At 38.0% G+C, this 15,036-nt stretch overlaps 1 protein-coding gene across 2 annotated transcripts in view; it reads right to left on the reverse strand.

Annotated features, from left to right (window-relative positions):
- The window catches only part of PLEKHB2 (pleckstrin homology domain containing B2), a 76,275-nt gene that overhangs the window by 19,698 nt on the left and 41,541 nt on the right, over positions 1-15,036 (reverse strand). For both annotated transcript variants that reach the window (XM_049889137.1, XM_049889136.1), the window contains exon 5: positions 657-696. In XM_049889137.1, the coding sequence (XP_049745094.1) occupies positions 657-696 (40 nt within the window). The remainder of the gene's footprint in view (positions 1-656; positions 697-15,036) is intronic.

Consider the following 15,036-nt stretch of genomic DNA (forward strand, 5'->3'; position numbering starts at 1 on the left):
AAAAGCAGGACTAGAGAGAATAAAAAAAAAAAAAAATTTTTACAAGTCTCAAAAATATTTATTTCACAAGAATAAGATGCTACGCATACAAAAAACCCTGGAGTCCTTTTCTAAGAGCCCAGGTAGCACAATGGTCAAGCACTCAGCTGCTAGCCAAAAAGTCAACAGTTCAAACCTACCAGCCACTCCTCAGGAGAAAGATGTGGCAATCTACTTCCGTAAAGGTTATGGCCTTTAAATCCCTATGGGGCAGTTCTACTCTGTCCTTTAGGGTCACTATGAGTCAGAATACACTCAATGGCAATTTTTTTTTTTTTTTTTTTTAGTTAGCCCTTTTTCTGAGCCTTCACTACAAACCACAGCAGAATTCAAAGTGTTGCAAAGTTTAGTGAGATACAAACACTTCTAGAACACAACACTGGAACCAGCATACCTGTGTGAGAATGGCTCCTCCCGACAAACTGTTTGGCAAATCCAGCTTGGTACTGTCAGTGAAGGGTTCTCTGCTCAGCTCTGCCTAACCATCCATGGCTGGATGAACAAAAACCACAGATCTTTCCCAGTTCCCTGTCCCAAATTCCTATTCTGTTACATGAAGACTACATGAAAACATTATTGATTGCCATTAGCATATCACCAACATGCAACTAACTTACTGTATTTGTCCTGGAATCCTGGAGTGTAAATTTCCAGGCCCTAGAGGAATGAAAAAGCAAAAGGTATTTTACTCGAGGCAATCTACCATCCATCTCAATGATTCTCAAACCTGGATTGGCATCAGAATTCCTGAAAAACCTTTTTTGAAGAACAGGTCTTCAGGTCTCTTCCCAAGACCTATTCAATTCAACACATTTGATACACGTACTATGAATAAATTATACATATATACTACATACATATATAGTATAAACCCGTTGCCATAGAGTCAGTTCTGACTCATACTGACCCTATGTATCATATAACACACAATAATTAAAATAATTAAAAATATTTAAAATAACTGAAAAATATAAAATGTACTGCACTTAACTGTACACAACTTGCTTTGTCAGTTCATGCCAAGCACGCAGCTCTCTTTCATTCTTTTTAAGGGCTACATAACGCTCCACGACATGAGATTTATACTGTCAGCAATTTTTTGCAATTAAAAATAATGTGGCTAAACCACTTAATGGAAGGACCCAGGAAGAGAATTGAATCAATGGGAGGAAGAATCAGCAAAATAGAAGACAACACCTTTGAAATAACTCAGTATGAGAAAAAACAGAAAAAAAGACTGAAGAAAGAAGAAAGCCTACAAGTTCAAAGAAAACAACAAAACACTACTGCAAGAAAACAGGAGACCTACGTCAATTCTACCCGAAGTGATCTACACAGACAATGCAATCCCATTCCAAATTCTAAGAGCATTCTTAACAAGAGGGAGAAAAAAATCATCAACTTTATACAGAAACGGAAAAGCACCCAGAAAAGTAAAGCATTACTGATGAAGAACAACAAAGTGGGAGGTCTCACACTACCTGGTTTCAGAGCCTATTATGTAGCCAAAGTAGCATGGTACTGGTCAACAACAAACACACCAGTGGAACAGAATTGAGAACCCAAACATAAATTCATCCACCATGAGCAGTTGCTGTTTGATAAAGGCCCAAAGTCCGTTAAATGGGGAAAAGACAGTCTCTTTAACAAATGGCGCTGGCATAACTGGATATCCATCTGTAAAACAATGAAATAAGATCCATACCTCATACCATACACAAAAACTAACAGACTTAAATATAAAATCTAAAATGATAATGATCATGGAATAAAAAATAGGAGGCCTAAGACATGGCATAAATAGGATACAAACCATAAGTAACAATGTACAAACGCCAGAAGAGAAAGTAGAACTGCCCCATAGGATTTCCAAGGAGCAGCTGGTGATTAGGAGTACAGATCTTCTGGTTAGCAGCTGTAGCTCTTAAACAATAAATCACCAGGACTCTAGATATCTGGAAGCTACTAAAAATTAAACACTTATGTTCATCAAAAAACTTCATCAAAAGAGTAAAAATATTGGGGAAAAAAATTGGCTATGACATACCTGACAAGAGTCTAATCTCTAAAATCTGCAAGATACTGTAATACCTCAATAACAAAAAGACAAATAATTAAAAAGTGGGCAAAGAAATGGATCAAAGGCCTAAATATAAAGCCCAAAACTATGAAGTTCACAGAAGAAAAAATAGGATCAACGCTAGAGGCCCTAATACCTGGTACTAACAGGATACAAATCATAACCAACAACACACAAGCTCTAGAGGATAAGCTAGGTAACTGGGATCTTCTAAAAATTAAATGCTTATGCTCATCAAAAGACTTCACCAAAAAAGTAAGAAGACTGGGGAAAAAAATTTTGGCTATTACAAATCAGAGAAAGGTCTAATCTCTAAAATCTACAAGAAAATCCAATACCTCTACAACAAAAAAACAAATAATCCAATTAAAAAATGGGCAAAGGAAATGAACAGACACTTCACCAAAGAAGACATTCAAGTAGCCGACAGACACATGAGGTAATGCTCACAATCTCTAGCCATTAGAGAAATGCAAATCAAAACCACAATGAGCTACCACCTCATCCTGGCATTACTGGCACAAATCAATAAAACAGAAAATAAAAAATGTTGGAAAGGCTGCAGGGAGATCAGGACTCACACGCACTGCTGGTGGGGATGCAAAATGATACAATCATTTTAGAGAATGAAACGGTGCTTCCTTAGAAAGCTGGAAATAGAAATACCATATGATCCAGCAATCCCACTCCTAGGAATATATCCTAGAGAAATGAGCCATCACACGAATAGATATATGTACACCCATGTTCACTGCAGCATTGTTCACAATAGCAAAAAGGTGGAAACAACCTAGATGCCCATCAACAGATGAATGGATAACTGTGGTACATACACACAATGGACTATTACACAATGATAAAGAACAACGATGAATCTGTGAAGCATCACATAACACGGATGCACCTGGAGGACATTATGCTGAGTGAAATAAGTCAACCACAAAAGGACAAATATTGTATGAGACAACTACTATAAAACTCATGAAAATGTTTACATACAAAAAGAAATAATCTTTGATGGTTACAGGAAGGCGTGGGGATGGAAAAACACTTAATAGACAATAGATAAGTAGTAACTGAGATGAAGAGTAAGACAGTACAAAATACTGGGGAAGCCAGCATAGCCTATACAAGGCAGGGCCATGGTAGCTCCATAGACACACCCAAACTCCCTGATGGACTGAACTGCTGGGTTAAGGGCTGTGGGGACCATGGTCTCAGGGAACATCTAGCTCAATTGGCATAGCAGAGTTTATAAAGAAAATGTTCTACATTCTACTTTGGTGAGGGGCGTCTGGTGTCTTAAAAGCCTGTGAGTGGCCATCTAGGACATTCCATTGGTCTCACCCCTTCGCGAGCAAGGATGAATGAAGAAAGCTAAAGACATAAGGGAAAGATTAGTCCAAAGGACTAATGGAGCACATCTGCCACGGCCTCCACCAGGCTGAGTCCAGTACAATGAGATGGTGTCTGGCTACCATCACTGACTGCCCTGACGGGGATCACAATACAGGGTCCCTGACAGAGCCGGAGAAAAATGTAGAACAAAATTCTGACTCAAAAAGAAAGGCCAGACTTGCTGGCCTGACAGAGTCTGGAGAAACCCTGGGAGTATGGACCCCGGACACCCTTTCGGCTCAGTAATGAGGCCACTCCTGAGGTTCACCCTTCAGCCAAAGATTGAACAGACCCATGGAACAAAACAAGACTAAAGGGGCGAACAAGCCCTGGGGCAGGGACTGGAAAATAGGAGCGAACAGGAAAGCTCATAAGAACAATGTGTGTACTAACTGATGAGAAGCTAGTTTGTTCTGTAAATCTTCATCTGAAGTTCAATAAAAAATAAAAAGATTTCAATAAATAAAAAATGGGCAAAGGTTGTGAACAGACACTTCACCAAAGAAAATGTTCAGGAGGATAACAGACATATGAGGAAATGCTCATGATCACTAGCCATTAACCCGGAAAAACCCAGTGCCATCGAGTCAATTCCGACTCATAGCGACCCTACAGGACAGAGTAGAACTGCCCCACAGAGTTTCCAAGGAGCGCCTGGTGGATTCAGACTGCCAACCCTTTGGTTAGCAGCCATAGCACTTAACCACTACACCACCAGGGTTTCCCACTAGCCATTAGAGAAATCCAAATCAAAATTACATTAAGATACCATCTCACCCCGACAATACTGGCAGCGCTAATCCAAAAAACAGAAAATAACAAATGTTGGAGAGGCTGTGGAGAGATGCGAACACTTACGCACTGCTAGTGAGAATGTAAAATGGTACAACCACTTTGGACAACAATATAGTGCTTCCTTAAAGAGCTAAAAATAGAAATACTGTAAGATCCAGCAACCCTACTCCTAGGAATATATCCTGGAGAAATAAAAGCCATCATACTAATAGACATATGCACACCAATGTTCACTGCAGGACTATTCACAATGGCAAAAAGATAGAAACAGCCTAAATGCCCAACAGATGAGTGAGTAAACAAACTATGGTACATATGAAAAATGGAATGCTATGCAACAATAAAGAGCAATGATGATCCGCAAAACATCTCACAACATGGATGAATCTGGAGGCCATTATGCTGACAGAAATAAGTCAGTCACAAAAGTACAAACACTGTATGAGACCACTATTATAAGAACTCAGGAAAAGGTTTACACGTAGAAAAAACATTATTTGATGGTTATGGGGGTGGGGAGGGGGTAGGGAGAGGAAATCACTAAATAGATAATAGACAAGTGTCAACTTAGGCCAAGGGAAGGACGACACACAATATAGGGGAAGTCTGCCCAACTGGACCAAAGCAAAAGCACTGAAGTTTCCTAGACACATCCAAACACTCTGAGGGACTGAGTAGCTGGGGTTAGCTGCTGGGGACCATAGTCTTGGGGGACTTCTACGTCAACTGGCATAACATAGTTCATAAAAAAATGTTCTACATCCCGCTTTGGTAAGCAGCACCTGGGGGTCTTAAAAGCTCGTGAGCGGCCATCTAAGATACATCTATTGGTCCCATCCCATCCATAGCAAAGGAGAATGAAAAAAACTAAAGACACAGGAAAATATTAGCCCAAAGGACTAAAGGACCTAGTGAAACAGAGACTACACCAGCCTGAAACATGAAGAACTAGATGGTGCCCAGCTACTATCAACAACTGCTCTGACAGGGATCATGACAGACAGTCCCAGACAGAGCAGGAGAAAAATGTAGAACAGGATTCGAATTCATGAAAAAAGACCAGACTTACTGATCTTTCAGAGGCTGGAGCTACCCACAAGATTATAGCCCCCAGGCACTCTGCTAACCCAGGACTGAAACCATTCCCGAAGCTCACTTTTCAAAGAGTAGATAAGCCTATAAAACAAAAAATAACACGTGAGGAATGTGCTTCTTAGCTCAATCAAACATATGAGACCAAATGGTCAATTCCTGTCCAAAAGCACGATGAGAAGGCATGAAGGGACAGGAAGGAGCTGGACAAGAAATTAACTTGAGCTGTAAAGTTTTACCTAAAGCACAATAAAATCTTTTTTAAAAAGAAAGCCTACGAGTTTTGTGAATATCATCAAAAGGAATAATATATGCATATTAGCAATTCCAAGGGGGGAAGAGAGTGAAAATAGGTACAAAGAGAAGTTTAGAATAAATAATGGCAGAAAACATCCAAAATGTCATGAAAGAAAAGAAGATTTTCATCTAAGAAGCTCAATGAACTCCATATAGGATAGACCTCAAGAGAAATTCACCAAGACATATCATAATCAAAATTTCCAGATTCAAAGACAAAGAAAGAATCTTGAGAGCAATTTTAGAAAAGCAAAATATCACCTACAAAGGGGTCTCAGTAAAATTAACTGCTGATTTCTCATTAGAAACTACACAGGCAAGAAGACAATAGGATGACATATACAAAGTCCTGAAAGAAAAGAACAGACAACCAAGAATTGTATACTCAGCAAAACTGTCATTCAAAAATGAGGGCAAAATTAGGATATTACCAGATAAAACAGAAATTAAGGGAATTTGTAACAACCAGACAAACCCTACAAGAAATACCAAAGGGAGTTCTTCAGAAAGAAAACCAATGACATCACCCAACAACCACAGGTAAACACCATGACAGTCAACTAAATATATATAAAGGTAAAATAGAGTTAAAAACTGATTACAGGGAATCCGAGATACAAGGTTGTAATCAACGAAAACATCTAAACAAAAGGGGGAATGAATGGTGTAGATATACGATTTCCACATGTTGAGAAATTTAAGGTGTTTCAAGATCCAGCAGATTGTTTTAAATGTAGAATATTATATGTAAACCTCATGGTAAACACAAAGAAAATTAATAAATCTACTCATCAAGATAAAGAATAAAAACAAAAAGACTCAATAAACACAAAACCAAAAATAATATGTGAAAGGAAAAAATCTACATAAAAAGAACTCAGCACAGAAAGTAAAGAATAAAGAAACCATTAGCATCACAAAAAAGTATAACAAAATGGCTATACTAAATCTTTCCCTATCAATAATTACACTGAATATAAATGGATTAAATGTTTCAGTCAAGAGACAGACAATGGCAGAATGGATAAAAAAAACATGACCCATACATACGTTGTCTGTAAGAGACACACCTTACGCACAAACGCATGAATAGGTTAAAAGTCAAAGGATGGAAAAAAAATACACCAAGCACACAGTAGCCAGAAGCCAAAAGAGAGCAGGAGTGGCAATATCTGACAGAACAGACTTCAAGTCAAAAGTTATAAGAGACAAAGAAGGACATTATATAATAATAAAAGGTTCAATTCACCAAGAAGATAATATAATTATAAATATTTACACGCTCAACATCAGAGCCCCTAATTTTATAATGCAAACTCTAATGAAAAAAATACACAGATTTACAATAACGGTAGACGACCTTAATACACCACTTTTGATGATGGGCAGACCAACTAGAAAGAAAATTAATACAGAAATACAGACCTGAATAACACTATTAACCAAATGGACCTAAAATACATACACAGGATACACGCCCTTCTCCAATGCACACGGCCCATTCTCCAGAAGAGACCATATCTTGGGTCCAAAACAAATCTCAATAAATCTTTAAAAATTGAAATCATACAAAGCGTCTTCTCTGACTATAATAGTATGAAGCTAGAAATCAGTAACAGTTAAGAATACGGAAAAAAAATACATGAAAGCTAAATAAGACGCTACTAAAAAGCTATTGTGTCACAGAAAAATCATAAGAAAAATTCAAAAATATGTACAATCAAACCAAAATGAAAACAAAGTATACCAATATCTTTGGGATGTAAAAAAAGCAGTGCTCAGCAAATTTATTATTTATTATTAACGCAGCAATAAATGCCTACATTAAAAAAGAAGATCCAAAATCAGTAACTTACCCCAACAACTTGAACAAACAGAAAAGGAAGAGCAAAAGAAGACCAAAGCTACCAGAAAAAAAGGGCATAATAAAGATCAGAGCAGAAATAAATATAACAGAAGAACAACAGAATCGACAAGATCAAAAGTTGGTTCTTTGAAAAGATTAATAAGAAGACAAACCACTGGCTAGACTGACAAAAAAAAAAAATTAGAAGAAGCAAATAACCAAGACTAAAAAATGAAATTAGAGATATTACAACTGATATAAAGAGGATCATAACAGAATACTATAAAAAATCGAATTCTGAAAATGTGAAAACCTAAATGAAACGGACAAATTCCTAGAAAACCACTACCTACCTAAACTAACACAAATAAAAGTAGAAAACCTGAACAAACTCATAACAAAAGAAGAAACTGAAGATGTCATCAAAAAAAGTCCTGACAAAAAAAGAAGCCCTGGCCCACATGGGGAATTAACCATTAACTATTCATAAAAGAGCTCACACCAATCCTACTCGATCTCTTCCGAAACACAGAAGAAGAAGGAATATTCTCTAACTAATCCTATAAAGCCAGCATCACCCTGATACCAAAGCAGGTAAAGACATTACAAGAAAAGAAGATTACAGACCCATATCCCCCATGAATACAGAGAAAAAAAAAAATCTCAACAAAATTCTAGCAAACAGAATTCAACAACATATTAAGCAAATTATACACCATTACCAAGTGAGATTCATACCAGGAATGCAAGGGGGGTTCAACATTTGAAAAATGAATCAATCAAATTCACCACATAAATAAAAGAAAAAAACCACATGATCATCTTATTGATGCAGAAAATGCATTTGATAGAATCCAACACCCTTTCCGGACAAAAACTCTCAGCAAAATATGAACAGAAAGGAAATCCCTCAACATAATTAAGGGCATATATGGAAAACCAAAAGCCAGCATTATACTTAATAGATAAAGACTGAAAGCCTTCCCGTTGAGAATGAGAATGAGACAAGGATGCCCACTGTCACCACGCATATTCCATATTGTACTGGAAGTTCTAGCCAGAGCAATAAGGCAAGAAAGAAAATAAAAGGTACCCAAATTGGAAAGCAGCAAGTAAAACTATCTCTCTTCGCAGATGACATGATCCTATACATGAAAAATCCCAAAGACTCCACAAAAATGCTGCTGAATCTAACAAATTTAGCAATGTTTCAGGATAGAAGATTCATACAAAAAAATCAGTTGAGTTCCTTTACACTAACAAGGTAAAATCTGAAAAGGAAATCAAGGAAACAACACCATTTACAATAACACCAAAAAAGATAAAATACTTAGGAATAAACCAGGGATGTAAACGACTTATACAATGAAAGTTATAAAGTACTACTTCAAGAGAGTAAAAGACACTTACATCAATGGAAGGGCATTCAGTGTTCGTGGACAAGACGATGTAATATTTTTTAAATGTGAATACTATCTAATCTAAAAGCAATCTATTGATGCTAGGGAGTCTCAATCCAAATTCCAACAACATTCTTTAGCAAAATGGAAAAACTAACCACCAACTTTATACGGAAAGGAAAGAGGTCACAAATAGCTGAAGCAATTCTGAAGAAGAACAAAGTAGGAGGCCCCACGTTCCCCAATATCAGTACATACTATAAAAACAATCTCAAAGACACTTCAGGAATAGGAACAGGCAAACCAGGCCTGAGCTCAGGCCCCACGTAGGTGAGGAATGTGCCACCTCTTTAGGGGCAGAAACCGGCTTTGGGCTCTGAGTAACCAGCAGGGGGCGCCAGATCCCCATGCTCCCATCCAAATCCCAGAGAAGGCAGGGTGGCAGCTGGGCCTGGGGAAGTGATTCAGCCTTGGAGAAGTCTTTTCCTGGTTCCTACCCTGAAAGTGGTTGAAAACTATTATCAGTTGGTTCCCTCTGTGGAACTGCATTGGACAGGGTAAGAACCAATCCTGTTCATTTTAAACCCTGATCTTCAAATATTAAAATACTGTTTGCACACTTATAAGGGCCAAGTAAGATGAGGACTGAGAATAGACCGATAGACCCAACAATGTGACAGCTACACTAATCAAAAGAGCCTAGCACTGGTTCGACGACAGATACATAGACCAGTGGAACAGAATCAGAAATCCACAAATAAATCCATCCATCTATTGGCAGCTGCTTTCTGACAAGGGGTCAAAGTCCATTCAACGAGGAAGAAAGAGTCTCCTCAACAAATGATACTGGCAAAATTGGATATCCAGTCACAGAAAAATAAAACAGGATGAATATCTCACACCATACAAAAAAACTAACTCAAAATGGATCAAAGACCTATATGTTAAAGCTAAAACTTTATAGTTCTTAGAAAAAAAAGATAGGGACAAAATTATGGGACCTAAGTTTTTGTAAAGGTAGATAAACACAACTACAAATGTAGGAACAGAAGAAATTAGATAATGGAGAACTCTTAAAATTAAATACGCTCATCAAAAGAGTAAAAAGACAACTACAGACTGGGAAAAAATCTTTAGGAATGACATATCCAAAAGGGGGGGGAAAAAAAAAACAACCCTGCCATCAAGTCAATTCCGGCTCATAACAACCCATAGTACAAAGTAAAACTGCCCCCTAGAGTTTCCAAGGAGCAGCTCATGGATTTGAACTGGCAACCTTTTGTTTAGCAGCCGAGCTCTTAACTACTGTACCACCAGGGCTCCAATAAGGGTCTAATTTCCAGAATACATATAAAACTTCAACAACTCAACAACAAAATGACACCTAAATTAAAAAACAGGCAAAGGACATGAACAGACACTTCATCAAAGAGGGCATTCAAGCAGCCAACAAACACATGAAAATTTGCTCTAAACCATTAGCCAGTAAAGAGATGGAAATCAAAAGTTCAAGGAGATACCCTCACCTCGGCTAAAATGGCAAGGAAAGAAAAAAAACACACACAGAGAAAGCAACAAATGTGGGAAGATTGTGCTCCTCATGCGTTACTGGTGGTACTGTAAAATGGTACAACTGCTATGGAAAACAGTAGTGATTCCTAAAAAAATAAAAAACAGAGCTAACTGATGATGCACCGATTTCACTTCTTGGTATATACCCTCGAGATCTAACAGAAGAGACACAAACAGACACATGCACACCTAGGTTCATTGTAGCACTACTCACAATAGCAAAAAGATGAAAACAATCTAAGTACCTATCAGTGGATGAATGGATAAAGAAAATACATACAATGAAATACTACATAGCCATAAAGAATGACGAGTACCCAAAAGATCTTAGAAAATGAGAAGAAACAGCTGCAAACACCCATTAATAATTGGAATATGGAATGTTCGAAGTATGAATCTAGGAAAATTGGAAATCATAAAAAAATGAAATGGAATGCATAAACATCGATATCCTAGGCATTAGTGAGCTGAAATGGACTGGTATTGGCCATTTTGAATCAGACAATCATACGGTCTACTATGCCAGGAATGACGACTTGAAGAGGAATGGTGCTGCATTCATCGTCAAAAAGAACATTTCAAGATCCATCCTGAAGTACAACACTGTCAGTGATAGGATAATATTTATACACCGACAAGGAAGACCGGTTAACACGACTATTATTCAAATTTACACACCAACCACTGAGGCCAAAGATGAAGAAACTGAATTTGAAGGGTGGCTCGAGAAGACAAAGTATTATAATGACATGTGCAAAGCGCCAGAGATAGAAAACCAAAAGGGAAGAGAACATACTCAGCATTTCTCAGGCTGAAAGAACTAAAGAAAAAATACAAGCCTCCAGTCACAATAGTGAAGGATTCTATAGGGCAAGTATTAAATGACGCAGAAAGCATCAAAAGAAGATGAAAGGAATACACAGAGTCAACATACCAAAAAGAATCTGTCAACGTTCAACCATCTGAAGAGAGAGCATATGATCAGGAAACCGATGGTACTGAAGGAAAAACTCCAAGCTGCACTGAAGGCATTGGCGAAAAACAAGGCTCCACCGATGGAGTATCAGTTGAGGTGTTTCAACAAAGGGATGTAGCGCTGAAAGCGTTCGCTTTTCTATGCCAAGAAATTTGGAAGACAGCTACATGGCCATCCTACCGGAAGAGATCCATATTGCCTATTCCCAAGTAAGGCAATCCAACCAAATGCAGAAATTATCGAACAATATCATCAATATCACATATAAGCAAAATTTTGCAGAAGATTATTCAAAAGTGGCTGCAGCAGTGTATCAGCAGGGAACTGCCAGAAATTCAAGCTGGATTCGGAAGAGGACACAGAACCAGGGTTATCATTGCTGATGTCAGATGGATCCTGGCTGAAAGCAGAGAATACCAGATGTTTACCTGTGTTTTATTGACTATGCAAAGGCATTCAACTGTGTGGATCATAACAAATTATGGCTAACACTGCAGAGAATGGGAATTCCAGAACACTTAATTGTGCTCATGAGGAACCTATACATAGATTAAGAGGCAGTTGTTCAAACAGAACAAGGGGATACTGTGTGGTTTAAAGTAAGGAAAGGCGTGCATCAGGGTTGTGTCCTTTCAACATACCTATTCGATCTGTATGCTGAGCAAATAATCCAAGAAGCTGGACTATATGAAGAATGGGGCATCAGGATTGGAGGAAGACTTGTGTTGTACAGATGACACAACCTCACTTGCTGAAAGTGAAAAGGATTTGAAGCACTTACTGAGGAAGATCAAAAACCACAGCCTTCAGTATGGCTTACACATCAACATAAAGAAAACAAAAATCCTCACAACTGGACCAATGAGCAACATCATGATAAACGGAGAAAAGACTGAAGTTGTCAAGGATTCCATTTTACTTGGATCCACAATCAACAGCCATGGAAGCAGCAGTCAAGAATCAAACAACGCATTGCATTGGGCAAATCTGCTGTAAAGGACCTCGTTAAAGTGTTGAAAAGCAAAGATGTCACCTGACCTAAGCCATGGTATTTTCCATCGTCTCATATGCATGCAAAAAGATGGGCAATGAATAAGGAAGACTGAAGAAGAATTGACGCCTTTTATTTGTGGTGTTGGCAAAGACTACTGAATATGCCATGGACTGCCAAAAGAAAAAACAAATTTGTCTTGGAAGAAGAACAACCGGAATGCTCCTTAGAAGCAAGGATGGTGAGACTGTGCCTTATATACTTTGGACATGTTGTCAGGAGGGATCGGTCCCTGGAGAAGGACATCACGCTCAGTAAAGTACACGGTCAGCAGAAAAGAGGAAGACCCTCAACGAGATGGATTGACACAGTGGTTGCAACAATGGGCTCAAGCATAACGATTGTGAGCATGGGACAAGACAAGGCAGTGTTTCCTTCTGTGGTATGCAGGGCTGCTGTGAGTCAGAACCAACTCAACTGCACCTAACAACAACAAAATAAAACCAAAAAAAAAAAAAGCCAAACCCATTGCCGTCGAGTCGATTCCAACTCATAGGCACCCTACATGACAGTAGAACTGCCCCACAGGGTTTCAAGGAGCATCTGGTGGATTCAAACTGCCAACCTTTTGGTTAGCTCTTAACTACTATGCCACCAAGGTACAACAAATATATGTGTGTGTGTGTTCATATACATGGGTGTGTGTATTACAGATACAGATCACAGAAAGTGATATTTCTTAGATACAACCAATCACCTCACGGGATTAGTTTTCTTGGTTTGAAGACTTAGGGTCATAGTCTCATGTGACAACTCAGTCAACTGGCATACAGTTCATAAAGTTTATGTTCTCCATCCTAGTCCAGTGAGTAGCATCTGGGGTCTTAAAAGCTTGCGAGAAGCCATCTAAGATACAACTACTGGTCTCTACTCATCTGGAGTAAAAGAGAAAGAAGGAAACCCAAGACTGAGAAAAGAAACCAGTCTACAGGACTGACTGTCTACATGATCCACAGACTCCTGTACCCTGAGACCAGAAGAACTAGATGGTGTCCAGCTACCACTACCAAACTTTCTGATCAAGGACCACAATAGATGGAAGCTGATAAAAAAAAAGGGGGGGGGGGAGAAAAATGTGGAACGGAATTTCAGATTTTCAAATACTCCAGATTTAATGGACCCACTGAAACAGTAGGAATCCCTGAGATTATTACCCTGACATATTCTTTAAGCTTTGAATCAAAACTATTCCCTCAAGTTACCTTTTAGCTAAACAGTAGGTTAGCTCATAAAATAACATCACCCTTCAGTACTGCATTCTTTTCCAAAACCGTCTATGAGACCACATGGTCAACAAATACTCTAAGGCATAAATGAAAAGGTTGGGGGCCTGTAAGACTAGATCTTAACTGGAAAGGAACAAGAATGGACATAATGAGAATGTTGATAAAACGTGAATAACGTAACCAATATTACTGAACAATCTGTGTAGAAACCGTTGAACCGGTAACTGCTTAGCTGTGTACACTTGTATTGAAAGCACTAATATTTTAAAAAATAATAATGCTGCTATAAACACCCTAACTACCCTGCATCCTTATATAAACAGGGCTTTGGTGATACAGTGGTTAACAGCTCGGCTGCTAACCAAATGATCGGCAGTTCCAATCCACCAACTGCTCCTTGGAAACCTTATGGGGCAATTCTACTCTGCCCTATAGGATTGCTATGAGGACAAATTCCAAAGAGTGAACCTGCTAGGTCAAGAGGTATTATAAACTATTATTTATTTCAATGCGTACTGCCAAATTGCCCTTAAAGAAGGTCGTAACAAATTATACTCCTACCAACTTTCTCCTATACGGTCAGAAAAGCAAGATACTTAAATCTTACAAATCTTCTAAACAGACAGGCAAGTAGTCGTCTCCATGGGTTTCACCCTCTCCCTCTCACTTTTCTTACTGATTCCAACCCTCTTCTCTCATTTTGACCAATTCTTTTCTTTATAAATTCTTTATCAATTCCTTATTTATAATTTTCATTTTTCTATCTCAAGCTGAAAGCTTAGGTCATTTATGTCCAAATTTTGTTTTTCTAATGAACTCATTTAAGTTTCAAAATTCCCCAGCAGATTTTATATGTGGTATACCATTGCCATTCATTTTGCTAAAGGATATCATATTGGATTATTGTATCTAATTAAAATTTAAACTAAATTTAATTTTTCTTGTGACGAGTTCATGATCAATTTTTGGTATATTCCATCAGCATTTGGGGAGAATGTTTTGTTAGGAAGAAAATGCTATACAGCTAAAACCAAGCCTATTAATTACTTAAATATTTTACAGCTTATTTATTTCCATTTGACCTAATTTTAAAAGAGATGACACTATGTCTTTGGCTGTGGTCCTGTCAAACCGTCCTTTCATTTTGAAAAGGTTTTGCTTTACACCTTCAGATACTATGAAAACATGTAACAGTTCATGACAGTTATACTTTATCAATATAAAGTACTGCTCCTTCTAGTTAATGTTTCATCCCTTAAATTCT

This window comes from Elephas maximus, chromosome 6, assembly GCF_024166365.1.
Source record: "Elephas maximus indicus isolate mEleMax1 chromosome 6, mEleMax1 primary haplotype, whole genome shotgun sequence".
Classification (NCBI taxonomy): Eukaryota; Metazoa; Chordata; class Mammalia; order Proboscidea; family Elephantidae; genus Elephas; species Elephas maximus.